General features: G+C 41.3%; 1 protein-coding gene across 2 annotated transcripts in view; it reads right to left on the bottom strand.

The window, feature by feature from the left end:
- Nucleotides 1-20,232, bottom strand: part of ncor2 (nuclear receptor corepressor 2) — a 107,649-nt gene that overhangs the window by 8,498 nt on the left and 78,919 nt on the right. Inside the window, exons 23-38 of one of the 2 annotated variants that reach the window (XM_007567132.2) lie at nucleotides 16,432-16,549; nucleotides 15,721-15,973; nucleotides 12,858-13,022; nucleotides 12,645-12,781; nucleotides 11,894-11,990; nucleotides 11,673-11,780; nucleotides 10,885-10,976; nucleotides 7,443-7,593; nucleotides 7,193-7,336; nucleotides 6,667-6,759; nucleotides 6,365-6,582; nucleotides 4,517-4,862; nucleotides 3,428-3,628; nucleotides 2,808-3,068; nucleotides 1,057-1,206; nucleotides 735-947 (exon numbers count right to left, since the gene is read on the bottom strand). In XM_007567132.2, the coding sequence (XP_007567194.1) occupies nucleotides 735-947; nucleotides 1,057-1,206; nucleotides 2,808-3,068; nucleotides 3,428-3,628; nucleotides 4,517-4,862; nucleotides 6,365-6,582; nucleotides 6,667-6,759; nucleotides 7,193-7,336; nucleotides 7,443-7,593; nucleotides 10,885-10,976; nucleotides 11,673-11,780; nucleotides 11,894-11,990; nucleotides 12,645-12,781; nucleotides 12,858-13,022; nucleotides 15,721-15,973; nucleotides 16,432-16,549 (2,747 nt within the window). The remainder of the gene's footprint in view (nucleotides 1-734; nucleotides 948-1,056; nucleotides 1,207-2,807; nucleotides 3,069-3,427; nucleotides 3,629-4,516; nucleotides 4,863-6,364; nucleotides 6,583-6,666; nucleotides 6,760-7,192; nucleotides 7,337-7,442; nucleotides 7,594-10,884; nucleotides 10,977-11,672; nucleotides 11,781-11,893; nucleotides 11,991-12,644; nucleotides 12,782-12,857; nucleotides 13,023-15,720; nucleotides 15,974-16,431; nucleotides 16,550-20,232) is intronic. The other variant, XM_007567131.2, reaches the window with a different exon arrangement.

The following is a 20,232-nucleotide window of genomic DNA, read 5'->3' as shown; positions in this document are numbered from 1 at the left end:
AACAGGCATTTGTTTTTCTAATTTTTTTTTTCCCTTTTACAGATAAATCTGAACAATCTGTGATTTCAATTCATTTTTACATTATATCATTTAATACTGTTATTATTAATGTCGTATGATGGTTCTTGACATTCTACAGCAAGGACAAGGTAAATCAAAATATAACAAGTAATTTTGGTCATTTTAACTGACCTGACAAGAGAAGTTTAGTCTGATTTAACTTCAGACAGTGACACAAAAATATATATGTTAATAGGTTTGTGAAAAAAATCTGGTTTCAGCTGTAAATAACGTTTTCCAAATTTACGCTTTGGATCAAGTATTAGATTGTAATTTAATACAAATCTGTGAAGTTTGAATATCAAACATTTTCAAGGACTTTATGCAGAAGTCAAGCACTTTCCAAACTTTGAAAACACTTTGAATTGAAATTCAAGAATCCTTCAGGTTTTCAAGCACCTGTACGATCCCTGGTTCTGTATTCAGCCATCTGTCCTCTGATACTCAGAGAAGCAGTTGTGGTTTGATGAGACCAACATTTTACTGCCCAACACTGAAGATAATCCCCAAAGGAAACTCCAGTCATCTTCCTTTTACTTCACAACTGTGTGCGTCTGTGGTCTGATCCGCCACATAATACCTCCATGAAGCACATTTTGTGTTTGGAACGTGAGCAAACACAAACTACGTTTTTAAACACAGACTAAGGCAGAAAAGCAGAATCGTTCAGGTACCTGGTCGCCAGATGGGGGCGTGCTCCACATTTCCCAAAGACCCTCCCCTGTCTCTGTCTCTATCCCTGTCCCGATCTCGGTCCCGTTCCCGATCCCGATCTCTCTCTCGTTCCCGCTCCCGGTTTTCCCGCTCCCGTTCTCGGTCCCTGTCGCGGTCTCTTTCCCGCTCCGACGACGACGCGCTCTGCATTTTGCTCATGTGTGAGGGGCCGACTGAAACGACAAAAAAAAAAAAAACAGATGAGGGAAAAAGTAATTTTAAACGGATAAAAACATGATATTATTTTGTCAGGGAGATGCTCATAATAAAATGGAGGCGTACCAGGAGAGATGGATGAGCTGGTGTAATTCCTGGGAGGGAATGCGGTGTTTGTCCCAGGGATGTAGGTGATGCGATCCATCGGGGAGCCGGCCGCCCCTGCAGACGGAGGGACCAGGACGGGTAAGTGGACCTGAGAAAGATCAATGATCCCTGAGGAGAGGAGGAGAGATGAGAGCCAAATCAAGATGCAGTTTAATTAACAACAAACATACAAAACCTTAACAAACTTCATGTAGTGACAGTCCAGCAGGCTGATTTCTTTATTATAAAATTTTCCACATTCTTTTTTTAGAATTATATTTTGACACAATTTCCACAAATAACGCCCCGTAGACTAAAATGTATTCATCCTGTTTTAGCAAAAGTTTTAGATTTTTCTTTTTTCAAAACCTAAAAATAGAAATAAAAGGGTGGTTCTTTCAAAATAACATTTCCTACAGCAGATAAGTTGTTTGTTTTCTCTATTTGTGGCTGCAAAGAAGTTTCATTTAGCTGGACAGAGGATAGTAAAGAGAGCAGACTCCAGAAGAATGCAACAAATAAAAAAAAAGCATTTCAGCATCTGTAATGCAGCAACACAACAATTGTTACAGAACCACTCAAATAATTTAAATAGTGCCGTTCAAAATGCAATTAAACAAAAGCTAAATTAAATGTACTCCTATCTTCTCCTTTGCTGAGGAAAATATTCTTGTTGCAAAAATACTAATGATTAGGCGAGTCTCCTTTAGTTATAAGTTATAGCTGGATAATCACATCATCGTTTTAGATTCATCAATGAAGCTGCAAAATGTATATGAATATTCCCCAATGCAGGCGCAAGTGGACCTCATTGTAATAACATCTTATTTACCAATGCATGTTGCATCACAAGCTCTGACAAGGTTTTTTTAACACGCTAAGTGCAGCAACGATTGTTGAAAAGTGGCGCTGCTGGACGGCTAATTTTTACAGTAAAGAGGCTCAGCTCTGCTCCAGACTGGAGGTGCAACACGCCACTGCAACACGAATGAATAAACTAAAAAAGATCGGTTGGATAATGAGTTATCCAACAAGAGAGTTCTGCAAACTCTCTCCTATGCAAAGATTCTCAGTAACAGTGACAAAATGAGAAGATTTTAAATTCATATCCTTGCACTGGGCTGTCCTTTCGTCTTCCCTCTCTCCCTTGCGTGATTTCATAACATCAGAAGCCATAAATGAGCATAATAAACATAAAACAAAGGCAGACCAATTCAAAGGGTGGTTAACCTTGGCACAATATCCGCATTACATCAGCAGCTCTGCTCTCTTTGTAATTATTAACCACTCAAATGGTCATATTTGTCGATCATTTGCCAGTGCAAAGGAATCAGCTATTTAAACAATGAGAAAGTAAAACGATTTACTTATGCAACCGTGCAGCTGACCGACGGAGACTGCCGTCAGGTCTCATGTAAAATGATCCTGTTTGGGTCTGATTTCTACGATTTGTTCTCTTGTCGGGCAGCAGCTCGTGTTCCCCTACAACAACAAAGGTCGCCTCGTCTCTTTTGGTCAAGCAGGGGGGATCAGCGCCAGCTTGTTTGCATCCCCGACTATCAGATCAAACCCAGGCTGAACGGACATCGCCGTTGTTTGGTAAAAGGTAACCCTAACCTGTGTCTGTAAGCGTAGAACGCCAGATTCGGGTTTCAATTTGCCAAACAACCTAAAAATAGTCCAAGTGCGAGTCAGAGAGGGGACGGGACTGGGAGCAGCGTTGGCCTTACCGCGCTGGGCACCAGCAGAGTAGGACAGAGGAAGCGCCTGGTCTCGAGGAGCGAGGCCTCTGAGCAGGTCTGAGCGCTGCTGCGCAGCCATGGCGGCGGCCGCGGGCCACTGGTGCATCTGCTGCGAGGTGATGTAGTCGTTTATCAGGGTCTGACGGTTCTCCAGGGCCGTCGTGTCGGGGAAGCCGCGGATGAGGTAGGGGTACGGGTGAGGGTACGCCGGGTTGGGAGCCAAGTGGGAGCGAGGCAAGTAGTAAGCTCCTGCGAATAAAGAACAGGAAATGTTGAAAATCATTTGTAGTCATTTAAAGTCAGAGATGAGATATGAACTGATTGTTTTCTCGGGTTGCATTCAAGTGTTTCTGCAGGTTTCACCAAGTCAAGTTTAAGGCTTTGTGAGCCTATTTTGAATTCAATTGGAGACCTGCATCGTGACAGAAATGCACAGACGAATATTGGATATTTTATGTTGGAGTAGCGTCAAGCTGTTCTGCACAGAATGTGCGTAACATCGTGTGGGTCACAATGTTAGACGCCAGTGGCGAGAACAAATGTTGTCCAGCTGACTGGTGATACATTTACACTTACATATGATGGACAAAAAACCCCCTGTGATTTACCTGGGTCGATGGCGATTCCACGAGGCAGCGCCGCGGGGTCAAAGGTCAAGGGGATGCGGTACATGTCTGAAGCTCCCAGGCCGGGCAGCAGCCTTTCGTAGGCCTGCTGATCTGCAACGCCGGTGAGCGGCGACTTGGTGGCCCTCATCTCTCTGGGAGTCGGTGTGGCTTTTCGCTCCTGGGAAGAATTCTTCCCAGACCCTGAATCAACAGGAAAAAGGAAAAAAAAAAAAAAAAGTTTGGAATCTGGATTTTATCAACAATAAAAAGTGACATATTTGACTGTGGTCTCATTCACTGCCTGTTACGAATAAAACCTTCGTTAAAAAACAAATAAAGTCACTGTTCCGTCTCCGTGTTGGATATGCAGAGTTCACACACTTTTCTCACAGGAACATTCAAACATTTTCAACGCAAGTTTTCCAGCAGCACATTTTGGGAGAAAAAGACAATACAAACAATCTTAAAAAGAAAAAAGTTTCACTTTACTATTTTAAGATGTCAATTATTACTGTTTGTAGTGTCTTGTGATAGTTTTTTTATATCCTACAGACAAGAAAAACAAAATGTTGTTTTGAAATATATCTCCTACACACCCAATATACTCAAATGGTCCAAGAATAAAAACCCTTTAATTTCATTAACGCTGTTTAAGCCAACCTTTATTTAAAAACACAGATTAAGTCATGTAGAACTTAGGAATGATAAATATTCATTACACAAAAACAATCCAAACAAACAAATGACCTTCCTGCTCAGATCAAATGTTTGAAAACACAAAGAAAGTTACAACAAAAATGTTCCTGCTATGTTCTTTGGCTTTTAGTAAGTAGAAATAAATTTGTTCATTCCAACTAACCTAAAACAAGAAAAGTTCAGTCTTATTTCACTTCAGACAGTGAGAAAAAAAAAAAAAAGTCTGTCCTTTTTATTAGCTGTATGAAAATATCTGGTTTGAACTGTAAATAATGTTTTCCAAATTGAAGCTTTTAATCAGACATTAGACTGAACTTTATTGCAAAACTGAGAAGTTCAAATATCAAACACTTTGAAAACACTAAACTGAAAAACAAGCCTGGACATTCCCACCTTCGTGTTGCCTTTGACTGGCTTCCCTGGGCAGCGGGGATCCACGATGCGACGGTCCAGGGTAGGGGGTCCGTATAGCACCTTTTTCCTCGTACCCCATGGGGCTGTGGTGCGCCTTGCCTCCCTGCTCAGAGCCCAGGGTGAGCGGAGAAGAGCGCGGTATGGGGCTGGCCGTGCTGACCACCGCGCTGGGCCGACCCTTGGGCCCCTCCTCATACCGACTTCTGTCGGGACGCATCTCCAGGTGGGAGGCTGCGTTGTGGTAGGAGCGCGGCGAGCTGGCGATGATGGAGCGGACATCGTGGCGTTTCCCAGAGCTGGCAGGATCCAGCTTTCCGGCTGCGCCCTGCAAGAAACCGACCAGCTTAGGACCGCATACATCTTTACTGGTCTATTGTAACTTCAGATGACAACAAAAAAACTGAGAAACACATTTCAAATTTCTAGTTAAAGCTCAACATCAACTTCAGTTTTGCTGCAATACATTCATTTTTTTATGTTCTGCATAATATTTGGGAGCAAGAAAATAGCTGTTAAGATTGTTTAATCATTAATTTACTCCATGTTAAATAAGGACAGCCACACACCAGTTTGATATTCATTCAATAAAATTATATGACTGCACATCACCTCATATTTATACGTGCATTTGTTCCCCGGGTTCAAATTACAGGTCTCATAAAGTTAGTTTGACATACATGTGTCAGAAGCATTCCAGCAGCCGTTGAGAGAGCAGCAGATATGCGGGCCATTAAAATTCAGCTGAAGGCGTATTTTAACTACGGGTTCCTGAAAGTGGCTCTCCAGAACCTGACTTCCTGGAACCTTTTATCTATGCACGCTGTTCTTTTTTTTATGTGCGTTTCTATTGTCGAGTCTAAAACTGGGACTGTTTATGGAGATCAGGCCTTCCTGACGCTGAGCAGGAGCAGCGCTGCGGTCCGACGCCGCGGCAATGTCAGAGTTCAGAACGTGATTGAAACTACAGACATTGAGCTAATACAGCATTATTACATCTGAGATCGTTTCATAGAGGTCATACTTTAAATCCTGCCACATCAAACTGTGTGAAAATTTAGATTTTAAACAAACAATTTTATAGGAAGAAGCGACGGACTTTACAGGTTAAAATCCAGACTAGAGGCTTTTAACTCTCCATTCCTGTGGAGATTCTGAGCAGATATAGAAATCTGCACTTTGTTTAAATACAAAATCGCCACACTTAGTAAAAATATTTAATTAAACATATTCAGCAAGAGCATCTGGGTTTAAATGTGAATAGAGGAGTTATTTATTAATACCTCAGTGGGGAAAATTCACATTTTACAGCAGCAAAGCAAACAAAATGTGCCCTATTGCATATAAAAGTATCCAACAACATAAACAGTGGTATATTAATAAAGTATCTACAGATAAAATCAAATTAAATTTATTGGAAACCTGAAAATCAGAGATTTCTAAGTATAGAATACGATTTGTGGATATGTTATAAAACATGACCAGCTGAGGGAGGAGATTCTTGCGATTAAACGCAGGATATTTTGAGTCAGTGAGAACTGTTCTCTCTCTCTCTGTTCTATTTTTAAACAGTTCAACACGACAAGCAGTTCATTTCAAGCCTTCTTGCCTTAGTAAGAGTTAGCCATGATTTGGTCGTAACCCGGTGGGTGTGGGTGGGTTTTTCAGCTCTCAGTAACGGCGCGTTCAGAGCCGAAAGAATCCAACGGATGTTTGGTTGGGCTGGTCGCTGATAAAGCCGATCCAGCTGATGAATCAGCCCCCAAAAAAGAACAACGAACACATTCCTAGCCAACTGTGGAATGATGCGTTTCACCGTCAGGCGCATACCTGTGATATGATGCCCTCCTTGGATGATTGTCTGCCCTCGTCTCTTGGAATGAGGTGGATGGAGCGTCCAGGCTCCTTCACCGTGGGCACAATGCCCTCTCTGCCCTTCATCGGGTCAGAGAGGGAGCCGGCGCCACGGGGCGGGGACGCCTCTCGCCTCATCTGCTTGGCTTCCCTCCTCATGTAGGCATCCTGAGCGTCGAGATGGCGGGGTATACCTGGAATCAGAAGGTTACGTTCAACCCATTTCTCATGTAGAAACAACGGGCGGTACGTTTGGAGTGCATTTCAAAGCATCATACCTTGAGAGATGGAGCCTCGGCTATGATGAGCGTCCTTGTACGACGCGTGGTGAGGGCTGTCTCTGTCGTAAGGCATGGCACGGCCGATGAGACCTGAGGCAAAGGTGGAACAAAGCACAGCAGCAAAGAACTTAGACGCTGTTTTTCACTGTGCTGTTAAGACCTTTTAATAAGACTCCAGAGAAAGAGCCATTGACTGGAGGGTTTTTTTTCCAGCTGTCTGGTTCGCAGAGAACATTGCAGCGGATGAAAACTTTTTTGATCCCGTGTGTGTGTGATACTTTTAGAAGTGATGCGGCGGACATATTCATTTATACAGGCTAAGAGTGTATGAGTCTCCAGTGTGTTTATCAACAGTATGAATGTTTTAAGAAGAAATATTTCAGTCATGTTGGATATTTTTCTTTTTTTTTTTGTATGAACACAATGTTAAACTCATACTGGCTCGTTAACATGTCTCACTGCTGAATGCTGTATCAGTCAGAATAAATATCAAATGAGGTGTTTGAGCTCGCTCCCGTCTTACCTTCACAATTGGTAGCAGACAGAGCGTCTCTCATCGGCAGCCCTCTGCCTCCTTCCATGACATCGTAGGATCGCTTCAGACCCAGGATTTCTCCAGAGAGACCTGAGCCTCGGCCGTCTTCTTTGGCAGTCTGAGACTGCGGCCCTGTGATGTTTGTTCACACGGATCCGGTGTTTTATATAAACAGCTGAACACCGAGTGTGCAACCTGCCAGGTCAGCAATCTTATTACTTAAAGCCCGTGTACTCACGGTCATACGAGAGGATCTGCCCGCTGACGCCCTCGTACAGGATCTGCCCTTTAGATGGCGCCTCGTCCCGCTCCCTGTCGGCTCGGCTGGAACTGTCCTCTGAGATCAGACGTGATATAGTTTCTCTATACAGCACATCTGCTGGTGTCCCCTGGGGTGAAGAGACAAAAAAAAAAAGAGGCATAAACTGTGCCGTCTCTGCAAAAAGCAGCAGCCGCAGCCTGCCTATGACTTTGGTTAGGGTTAGTTATTATGCTGGTGCAGAAGGAACCATCAAACAACAAGCGACCATGAATAGTTAGGTTTATTACTCTCAAACTTGTTTCTTTGTATGGTACCGTCTTTAAACCCTTAATGCATAGTGGTCACTACAGTGGGCAGCTATCTAAAAGTCATTTTATTGTGCTTCTTGTGGATTTTTATGTTATAAATAAAATATAAATGCATCAGTGGACATCATAAAATACACCATCAACTACTGGCCATCAGCTGCAAATGCAATAAGTTATTTTTGTTAAATCTAATATGGCTGACAGACAAAAAAGCATGCCGACCGACCCGGTTCCTCCTTCTACTGTAGACGTTTCTTCCAGGTCAAAAAAATATTTTGACATCAGATAACCCCTAAAGAAAAATACTACTGATGTATTTTTCAAATAACAACTTTAGTATTTGGAGAAAATTACAACTGATCACCGAAAAAAAATAAGATAAACATTTTTTTTACACATTTTTTTTCCTACCTTTTTTATGCCTTAAGAAAATCAAACAAAAAAAATAGAAAAAAATAAAATAAAAAATCCTGACACAAAGGATAATTCATGCATAAAAGGGTTAATGACAAAGTCTTGTAAAAAAGATAACTTCAATTATTTATTTAGTGACATTTTAGACAAAAAACAAACAAAAAAAAAATCAATATCGGTCAAAATCGGAATTGGCAGGTGAAGCTTTTAAAGATCGGCGATCGGTCAGAAAACTACAATTGGTGCAACCCTAATAAAAACCGTGTGGGAACCACGTTATAATATTTACATTTGGCCATGTAGGAATAAAGGAGTTCTACAATAATTTCAGGTTTGTTTTCATTACATTAGTAAATTATTTTGGATCCTCCTATTGACCAGCACACAAGCTGAATCCATTTGTGGTTTTTAGGCCCCTACCAACATTTTTGGGAAATCTTATAGATAAGGACTTACATACTCTAAAAAAACAGCATTGTAGTGTTTAAGCAATGCTAGCTGTGCTAATCCCAAAAACAGCTTATAGAAGATACTAAAGACTATTTAAAATATCAGCTCTGTAACGATTTTGTCAGTTACATGGCGATAACTCTTCATCTAATAAAAATCATTTATCTTAAGGGAAAAATCCGAGATCAGAAAATGATTCATCCCTGCAACCATCACTGGAGATGATTATGGGCTTTAAAAGCAAGAGGAACAAGATGAACACCATCCTGATGCGAAAGGCAGGCGCTGGAGGAAAGTAGCTGTGTTTCCAAAACGCAGGAAGGAGCTCACCATCAGAGTCATTGACTTAAAGAAGCCAAACAATCTTATACAGAAGCCTGGCACTCCACTGAGGTCTGCTCTGGACAACATGGAGCCGTCTTCAGAAACCTTGCTAAACACAGTAGTCTACATTGTACACGTCTATGTATCATGTTTAAGCAGTTTCAGACTTCTACAGCTCATTTCTGCCCGCAGCAAATATCTTACACATCGTTTTAACCAGACAATGTGTTCAATCAAAACATAAAAATGAACACGAATCTCTGAAGCAAAGCTCCAGAGCTTCTAAACGAAGAAAAGGTGAAGCGGCTCGAAAGCAGAACATAACATTCGTGAGTCTAAACTAAACCTTGAATAACATCACTTGTGCTGGGCATGAGTCATATTTCTCCATGTTCTGATTGGTCAAGAGATGATTGCATGAGTGGATGGTGAAAAGGAGAGACAGCAGTTACTGGGAGAGGCCTTATAATCGGCTGGCTGCAGCTTTTCCAAGAAGTGTTTACCAAAAGAGTGGGGAGAGGGGATGGATGTCTGTTTACAAGGTAGTAATGACTAAAACAGTCCTCACCTGCTCTCCAAGAAAACCTCAAACACACACACACACACGCACGCATGCACGCACGCGCACACACACACATCCACCTACTAATCTGTCAAGAGTCGTGCTAAACAAGAAGATGAATTTTCTTTTTTTTTTTTTTTCGCCTTTAATGTTGGCGGATGATGGCCTCCTCTGTGCTTGTTTGATCTCCAGTGCCAGTTGGATGCGACACCGGAGTGGGCCTATCAGTGACCAGGTTTAGCCAGCATCGAAAGTACACGGATAAATAAAAGAGGGAACAGATGCGGCACAGCGTGTACCCGTTGCCATGGCTACGGATCCATTCAGAGCTGCGGTTATGTCACAGTACGGCGGAAATCCAGCAGCAGCCACCGCCGCACATGGTTTGCCGTTTGACCTCTCACCAACTCTCGTCTGTTTCTCTTGCATCACAGGAGCAAACGTTGAGAAAAAAAAAAAAAAAAAAAAAAGAAAAAAACGTGCAGGAGCCGCTCTGTGTTTGATAGCAGCTTGTGTGTTCAGAGGGCAAAAAGCTGCGTTGGATTTTTTTTTTTTTTTTTGTGTATGTGCATTTTTTAAGAAGTAGCGTAAACGATTAGAGGATGTGGGCGGAGTGCGAGTTTGTCTGTGGCGTGAACCTTAACACGGTTTTACAGTGTTGGTTTCAATTTGCGTCGACTGTCAGTCTCAGGTAAATCACATTAACCTCAGCAAAGCTCTCTGAACTGCAGAGTCAAAGAACAAACAGGACAAAGTGTGGCGCGCAACAGGTGCTCTCATTTTTAAACGCTATTTCACAATATGTTGGGAGGTTTTCAAAAAGAGGAAGAGGACAGTCGGCCACAGGACAAAATGAAACTCAAGCTTGTACTGTGTCAGCACAATATTTATAATGTGCAATCGTGAGGCTGGTTGCTTTAGAAATGGCGTCAGTAATCCTTAAACTTAAAGAGACATTCTTGCTCTCATGCCAGCCAAATAAAACTTTTCAAGAGTCGCAAAGTCACATGATTTTTAGAAAGTTGTACATAAAGTGCATAGCTTCCAACTAAAGAAAATCTGATCTAAAAACCATATTACCAGTGCTTATATTGTCATACTTTGTGAAAATTCAGATGAAATATTTCAGGAATAAAATGAAGAACCGCAAAAACCTTTATTCATTGTTATATCTAGCTTTAAAAATATTAACTGGGTCTTTTTAATTTTTTTGCAAAACTTTTTAACAGCCACTGTGTCACTTGTGGCTCTGGTGGTTGCAGTTCCCTGATTTAGACCGTTTCTGTGAGACCAGGTGTACGTTACTCCTCTCTTTCATACGAATAGTTTTAAATAGTCTGGCTTGCTGGTCTGAGCTCACCTGTGTGATGGACCCCCCTCGGTAGGAAACCGCAGACTCTGGGTGTATTCTGGTCCCAGGAAGACCTTTGGTGATGCTGCCTCCTTGGACGCCTGGAGAAGAGAAAGATTTCATAACAGCTGAAGGCTTTTTTTTTTACTCTCTAGAAAAAATAAAAGAAAATGAAAAGGTTAATGAAATACAGTAAAAGTACAGTTAGAACCTCCTCGAATAGGTCCTTATTAAATTATTAAATGCTATACATATAAATTTGACAGCTTGAAATTGGCCCCTGTCTCTTTAAGAAGTTCCCGCTCTCTACATCGTGCCATTTACAACCGTTCTTAAGAACGTTGCACTGAGAAGGAACTCGGATAATGAGCTCAGCAGATGTGCGTTTAGTCCAGGTGTTTGTTAATTGCTGCCGCCGCTAGTCTGGAGGAGCCGAGTAGGGAAGGGGGGCTCTGTGAGGCGGAAGCTCTGAGAAGCGTTAGCTGGATAGCTAAACAAAGTCACATGTCCAAGCCTCTCCCTTCCAGAAACACAAACAAACAGCAACAAGATGGGAATAAAAATCTGCTCCAATATCGGCTCAGCTTCACTTATTGGACTAATTCTGATACGTTATAAAATGACAAACATTGGCCGATTCTGATGCTAACATAAATGTATTGTGCATTTCTAGCAAAAAACATTTTTCTACAATTTCCGGATGTTATTCCTACAAAACCACAAGTACAAAAGCACAGCTCCAGGACCAATCAGTTGTCTATGAATGCATAATAAAGTTAGGAAGTATTTGCACCCACCACGAGCAGAGGAGTTATCATGAGGCGGCCCTGGGTTTGATAAGTTATCAGGCTGGGAGGAACTGTGAGGAGACAGCTGCTCCTGCTTCACCACTGGGAAAGGACCTGCTGCATAATGATGAGCAAAGTCAGATCACAATGTCAAAAAATAGAAAAGTATGTAAAACTATTTAAAAAGAAAAAAAATGAATGCAATTGAATTCGGTTTTGGTTTTACTCACCAACTTTCTTCTCGATCCAAGACAACCCCATTGGTGCGGGAGGCAGCTTTGTGTGATCCAGCCCGTGCGCCGCTCCATGCAATTGCACCGGCGTACCCTGAACACACACACACACACACACACACACGCGCACACACACGCACACAAACACATTAGGTCATCAGTGTAAAATACACCAATTACTAGATCTGTCAGGGTAACGAATTGAATTGGACAATAAATTGTCCCAAAAGTTATTGTGATAAACGATAAAACTGTTGTTTTGGGGCCATTTTCAAGTGATATAATGGGAATGGGATAATAAAACAAGAAAACATGCTCAAAGATGAGTAACCTTTCAATTCCAATGACCATTTAACAGTGGAGCTGGAAGACATTTTAAATACCCAAAATAAATAAACGAAACAGAAACGACAGATAAAATAAATTATAAAATCTCTGTAACGAAAACTGTCCTCCAAAAAACACAAAAGCTTTGCTGAGATCAAAGCTTTTGTCATACAAGTTTTTGGTAGAAAGAGAGAGACAAGAAAAACGAAAAATCATGTGAATGGAAATTATTGAGCTCGTTTTATTTTATTGTTTATTGCGACAGACCTATTCAATTACATCATCACTGCTCTTGCTTTTAAAAAATGTTAACCAATATCTCAAAAAAATAATTGCTCGAAACATCAAAACTGAGTGTACACCGTATTTGTTTCTGCAACTCGACTATAAAACTGCTTATCTCATCGTTGTGGTGAGGTACCTGCGTGATGGAGCCTCCAGGCTTGTTAGAGGAAATGAGCGGCGGCGGGTCGGGCATGGAGAGGGGTCTCACTGCCGCTAACCGCACGCTGTCCTGTGGCAGACCAGCAAGCGAGGGGAGGCCTACCTGTGGGAACGCTGGGAGACGAAACGATAAAAGTTATCCACTGCTGGTGAAACAGAGCAGCAGAAGCAGACGGAGAAGATTCCTCACGGTTGAAGTGGAGCAGGTGTTGGTCGTGGCTGATCTTGGCCATGTCCCGCGGGGCCATGGGATATGGCGAGAGAACCGGGCGACCCAGGCTGGAGGCCCTGAGGTCGTCCGGACCCAGGGCCTGCTTCTTGGCGTCGCCGTGTGGAGAGAAGGCTCGGGACTTTTCTAAAACATCATCACATGGAGGGAGTCAGCACCAAAGTAAAACAGGAAGCTGGACTACATCTAGTCTAAGGGGCCCTCCTCTGTGCTGCTAAACCGTCACACTGCACGTGTGAACTACTGCTGCTGCTGCTCTGAGAATAGTTTCTTCTGTTTATATAATGAACTGAAATCTTTGCCACTGATAAATATAATACAACCCTTGATGCCACCTCATTCCCGCAGTGACTCACCTCTGAATTAGCAGACGTGCGTGCAGAAAAAATATAAAATAAATACACTACAACCAAAACCTTGAGCTATAGAGTTGTAGAAAAACACATCCAGGAGTCATGACAGGCACGTGGCGGGTGAACCTGATCGCCTAAAAAGCCTTTGAAGGGAAAGTGCAGCGCTGCAGCCTCTTAGCATTTTTCTGTTGCATGCAAACGCATCTGCACAAACTGCATTCACCACGTAATGTTTAGGCATGAGCTGGTATGAGATTCATGTGACGCGAGTTAAAATCAGACAATTTCACAGAATTGTGTCATTAAAAACTTCAAAGCAAAATGTACAACATGATCAAATTGATTTTATTTACAACTGAGCAGCAGATGGAGTTTGCGGTCATTCGGTCTTAAAGTAGTTGCAGAGTTTGGGTGTGATAGTTGCAAATTTTAAAAGATTTGAAATATATGCAGGCTGATAGCTACATATTTCTCTTCATTTTATAAGTTAAAAACACACAGGAATGCTGTTTGAAATATATTTTTACCGAATTAAGAAAAAACCTGAAGTGCTAATAAATCCACTAAAACTTTATTTGCCTTTTTTCCAGTCAAACGTTCCAGAAAACGTTTGTGTCGTTGACGACAACCTTAGAGAGCACAGATGTGTTGCAACTAAGTAGTTGACTGTCTCTTTTTTAAAGCTGTATTAGTAATGGGTGGTATTTATTTAGTTTCCACACAATGACTGTGCTTTTCTTTCAACCAGAAATATTAACAGGGAGCCAAATTTATTACGCCTGAAAACAGAAAAAAAAAAAAAGAAAGAAAGAAAAAAGAAAAAAAAGAAAGTGCAGGATCCGTCTTTTCAGCCAGTTGACTGTCAGGTCGGAAAATGGCAGAGCTGTGTTCCCCTATAATTCAATTAGCTGGAGAAATCCCAGTCAGTCCAGCATTTTCTCTGGAATTTTATTAAAATGACTTGAAACTGCAAGAGAAGGATGATAGAAAACATTAAAGGTATGAACGGCTGAACTTTTCAAACCTCGGTACCGATTACAAACGTTTTCTGTCCTGAGATTACAAAAAAGAAAAAAAAAAAAAAGAAAAAAAGAAAACATGCAATAACTTGGAGTCAACATTTGAACGGTTGGGTAGAAAATGCCTTCATTTATCTGAACTAATCTTCCAGAGTCGCATACGAGCCTGACTGTAAGCTTGCTGAATGAAACTATATTCCCTTCTGGGTCAGTAGCAGCACCAGATCGTTCATCAGACCCCTTCTGTCCAGGAGTGTCCCAGAAACAGTTAAAGGCCCTAAACAGTGGAGAACAGACTCAAGGTCAGAGCCTCTAGAACAGACCTACTTAATAAAAGTAGATCAAAAGCCACTAGAGCTGCACGCTGAGCAGGATTTTAATGTACCCAGTTTTTTTCTTTTATTCAGCATATTTATAAATGTGTACCTCTATAAATAAATGTATGAATACCTGAGTGTAGCAGGTCATGCAGACTAGGCTTTGAGCATTTAGCTGTAGGGAGGAACAATAAGGTCTTAAAAAGTTACTGATATCAACAATGCGGAAATTATCTGTCATACTTTTTCAATTTAATAAGACTCCTACACATTCCCAACAAAAAACCCCAAAAGAACAAATGCTTATGGCCATGACTTTAACACGTTAATTTTGATAGATTATATATATTGAAAAGCTTTAGAATATTTTATGCAAACAATCCTAAAACACATGACAACCGAATGGGTACAAGCATGTGGCACCAGTCTGAACAGGTTATAATAAAAACAAATGTCTTTGTTGTTGAGCTCGTATGTCTATTTAGTCAATAATGTAGCAACAAATGGGGATTCTGAATTGAAAATGTTGCTTATTTTGTTGATATATAGAAAATGAGATTAAATAATCTCATACGATGCAATTAACCCAGGTTAAACATTTTAATGGTGTCTCACCACTGCAAATGGTGGTCATGGTATGGAAGCTCAGAGAGTCCAAACAGTCACCTTCATCGAGGTCAGAGCTAACAAGTTGAGAACAGCAGGCCAGCTACGGGAGCAGATAGCCCAGCTAACTGATCAGCTAAAATCAGCTTGGTCTCTTTTGTCCAATATAACTCCGTTAACAAATAAATGTATTCAAACGTTCTTTATTATGTCAACATTCAGAGAAGGATAAATAAATATGAATAACATTGTTATAGGTTTGTTATTTTTAGAAGCCTTGGGAATAAGAGTTGCTTTTCTGGTTGAAATAGGAGTGATTAGATTGTGTTACGTGTTTCGGTTTCCTTGACTTTTATGATCCTATGGTGTTGTTTTCACTCAAAGTTGCCATGCTATAAAAATCTCATACCAGTCCATGACTAACACAGAGAGAAATTGGGTAAAAAATCCCAACAAATATGTTTGTGGGCTCGTGCAAGTGAGCCTACATTTGACTCAGAGCGAAAACAAACCGTTCCGAGGCGCGTACCGTCTTTTTCGCTGGTGGAGGGGCTTCGAGGGCGAACTCTGGGGCTGCTGGTGAGAAGACCCTCTCGCTCTCTGTCTGCCTGAGGGGCGTAAGGCTGCGGTTTGCCTGCTTGGCCAGAAGGCTGCTGCTGTTTGACTTCCTGAGAGGACTCTCCGTGAGCCATGGTGATCTGCTCCTGGTACAGAGCCAAGGCGTGGGGGGGCTGCACTGCTTTCCCACTCCGCGGAGTGCCCTGCACAGAGGCCTCTGGCATCTTCACAACGAGAGAACACAGAAATAAGACGGTTACATACAAGCGCCAGCTCCTCCCAGGCACCGACATATGGCTGGGCTGCTTACAGTATCTGATCAACGTGATAGCAAAAACTCATCTCTTATTTCTTGGCGAGCTAAAGTTTCACTAATCCCTGGCATCTCGTTTCTGCCCCACAAAGCAATCTATCCCATCATCGTCCATCTGGCTGCCTTATCTTAAACAAATATGACTTCACCATTTCACCTGCTGTAACCGCTTGATTCTGCAAGTTGAGAAATGGGGACAGCGCAGATACGGCTGCAGAGATAAACCGAGCTGTTTTTAGGTACAGGACACAATCTTGCGTCTAAGCCCCAAAGTCGTAAAGGCTGAGATTTTCTACAATCATTAACCTATTAATGGGAAAAAATAAATAAATAAATAATACTAGCACAAGACACTGCAGAGCAACTCACAATAGGTGGTATAGCTGCAGCCCTCTGTTTGAGCTGCTTCAGGTCCATGGGCTTCTGCAGAGACGATATGACCCCGTCGTGGGAGAAGTTCAGCAAACTGGGGCGTGGAGACGTCATCCTGTAAAACACACAGACAGAAAGTATTAACAGGCCGACGGGGGATGCAACGTTTCCTGTTTACTGAGCCTGCAAACAGATGACTAGCGCCATCATTTAAAGTGCCTGGTTCTGCTCGTTTTAAACATCTGCAACTGAATTAAGAGTATAGAGTCTGATCAATTTAATAGCTTCTGAAGCTCAAAAACCAATAAAGTTTAAAGATACTCTGAAGTAGGCAGGTTTTAAATGGATTTAACTCAGAGGTCAAAACTTGTTTCTTGGAAGGCTGTTAAGTTAGATAACCTGGAGGATGCATGAACGCTTGTGTCCGCGAAACGTCCCGACGACTGTCCTTTATACAAGCTGAGAAACACAACAGCGTAGGAACAGTTGATTATTAGACCCGGCACAATAACATGTCGGCAACAGAGGAACGCACAGACAGAAAAAGGAAATAACACACCAATTAATTAGCCAGAGATAGAAATGGGACAATTTTCCTTTCATTGGCACTCAGCAAGCAAAATGCTTAAAAAAAATTAAAAATAAATAAAAATCTTACTGTTCACTTAATACATGAACAGACAACATGTTCTTGAATGTGCTTGTTTAGAGTTGAGCAAAATTAAAAACATTTAATAAAGGTTATTGATGTTTAACCCCGTATGTTCACAGTTGGCAAATCCCAATCTTTTCACAAAAAAGTTCAATGCATAGAACCAAATCAGACGTATCCAACGGTTTTAAAAGCATCTGCAGTCTGACTTTTTTCCGTCAAAGACGCAACATGAATTATTATTCTGCACCAGAAGAAGCCAGATGAAGTAAATCTGAATGTAAACAATGGTTGGAGTGAGCAGTTTCAACTCAGCTTTCTTTTTTCTTAGCTTCCTAGTGTCTTGTTTTGATCTCGTCACAAAACCGTTGGCTTCCATTGCTAAAAAAAAGTAAAATAGATCCACAGACGGGGGCATCCATTATTACCTCCGTAAACAGTGCGCTGCTGTGTGACGTCTACATTCTTTTTCAGTGCATCCGTGTTGCTAAGAGCTTGTAAAGGTTCACACAGAAGTCTGATTGCGGTCGCATTTCATTCGTATGATCAACCATGCAAAAAAATAAAGTAAATAAAACAATCAGATTTCAGCAAAAATAAAAATTGGAATCGCGCATCAAGACCAGCCCTGCGTCAGTCATTGGTTGAGGTTTTGCTGCAATTAACTGTATGCGCTCTCTCTCTCGTCCTGAAAACCGACTCGTCTGCTTGTCTGTGTTTCTAAAGGAGCCTATTGCTCTTAACTTTTTATCTTTCTCCAACATAGAAAGAACTGCTGGACCAGTGCTTCGTTTCTTCTTTTGTGTGCAGCGTTTGCTCCGACTTCTCAAACTCGAGTTGATCCTTCTTCCTGCTAAACGGGAGTTTTCCTTTCCGCTGTCGCTACATGCAAGTTCATTTTGAGGGATTGCTACAGAGCTAATGCTCGTTGCAATCGAATGTCCGCTGTCGCTAGATGCTCATCCAGGAGAAACGTTTTCTTAAATCTGAATAAATCAATTGGAATGTATTTACTTGATTCTGAAACGGTATGATTCAGTTTATTTGACTTTTTATTGTAAAGACGACATATGTTGTGAATTGGTGCTACATGTTGGTCAGATTTTCCTGATTATTTAAAGCTTAAACATAAAAGCAAAGACTGATTGGGAGTTTGCTGCTCAAGCCGTCAGGATGTTCATTACGGCCTTCTTTGGGAGGTATTTTAGTGCCGAGGGAGAAAATACAAGGCCGCTATTTGTTATTTATTTTTGAACCAACATAAATGGTGGTGAAAATTGTTGGATTGTTGCAGTAATGAGGATTTAGGAGAAAACTCCAGGCACCAACACTTGGTGTACTCAGTAAACATTAGAAAGGTAAATCGGTTAAACAAAGCTGCTGGGTTTTATGAGCTCTTAACCATTATGCTTCATGAAAACGTAGGATTTAGAAATGTTGGAAAAGTTTGACCCGAGCCAGAAAATATTTACAATCTTGGACATTTTACAGAAAGCGGTCACATGCAACGATGCTAGCTGTGCTGCTGCTCACACCAATTGATAAAATAAAATATATATATATTAAAAACAGTCAAAAAAGATATGAAACGTCAATCCGATTTTGACTCATCATTTTGGATTGAGCCGTTAAATTTACACATGGTGCAACATGGCCTCTGCCTATAAATGATGAATGACCGTTCACAGCTGGTACATCTGCAGAGCTGCCAATCATTTTCTACTGTCTGCAACAACCTATCAAAGTATTTTACCATAATTTTCCTCAACAAAACCACAAAGTCAACAGCAGAAACTTATCTTAAAATCACCGTTACAATCTGAAACCCCAAGCCTCCAAAAGCCACAAGTTGTAGCAGGATAACAGACGATGATTGTGCAGTTTATTCATATTACCTCTGACAACACAATGGCTTAAAACAACACTAAGGGTATCTTCAAACCATATTATCCGATAAACTCGGTTTGATTGGGGATAAAAATTGCAACATTTTTTACACTTTCAGCTGATGTGGTTTGCACTTCGTCAAACTAAAATCTTTAGAAAAACCTGTTACCCTCTCGTCTGTAGAGGCGCTACACCGAGAGCAACTTCTTTCTTCAATGTGAACAAAATTGGAGTAGTGGTTGTAGGATTTCTCTCGTCTTTGATAAAAGACCACGAGTTGTTTCTCCCACTAGCGCTGGACACTCATATCTGTTTTGGTTGTGTTTACCCAGAATGGACTGCGCTGCAGTTTGCGTCCTGCTTTTCCAGGCAAATGAACTGGAGTTTGAATAAAGCGGACTAAACAGGGCTGGTGTGAATGCTGCCTTAATGTTCAAGTGAAGGATTTCTGAATCGAAAACCAGCAGACGCCTGAATTCAGAAAATCGGGATTGGACAAAGACCCAATGAACATCGAAGCATCTCGAAAATTGAGATGAGCAAAATCAAGATGAAACTTCAAAGAAAACTGCACTCCATACTCTGCCAGAAAAAGACTGCTGATTCTTGCATCTGTGGGGAAATAAGTGTATTATTACTGCCATTTCTCAACCAAAAGGCAAGCTTATTCCATTTCACAGAAGAGAAATTTTGACTTCCAAGTAATTTTTCTGAGTTTGCAAATGAATATAGAGATTATCGGGAAGGCAGCTCAGATTTGGTGCACATCAATAAACTGATCATAGCAGCTTTTTGCATCGTAAGCATTTTTTTTTTACAGTAAAGCTCCACTGAGCCTTTCTAAAGCAGCGATGATGTAGATCTTATCACATCAGCAGTAAGCAACGTATGGTAAAGATCTAAAGTGTATGACACATCCACAAACATCTGAACACAACAAACTGATTTAATGACACACTTTTAAGCTCACAGCACAAGATTACTAAGACAAATACACACACACACACACGCACAAACACATTCCCTCCCTCCTATTGTTTGCTTTGGCAGAGAGGGCAACATTTCCCTCAGCTCTGCCAGTACACGCAGTCTGCTGTCATGGAAAAAAAAATTGAACAAACACTGCGCTGACAGGACTAATCATTCCTCCCACGAACTTTGACACCCATTTGTTCTGGCCTCATTCACAGACTCACTCACACACATCATATATTCACGGTGTATGTATATATATATGTGTATATATATATATATATATA

The sequence above is a fragment of the Poecilia formosa genome, unplaced genomic scaffold, assembly GCF_000485575.1.
Source record: "Poecilia formosa unplaced genomic scaffold, Poecilia_formosa-5.1.2 Scaffold204, whole genome shotgun sequence".
In the NCBI taxonomy this organism is placed as follows: domain Eukaryota; kingdom Metazoa; phylum Chordata; class Actinopteri; order Cyprinodontiformes; family Poeciliidae; genus Poecilia; species Poecilia formosa.
This window is presented reverse-complemented; position numbering and strand designations above follow the sequence as displayed.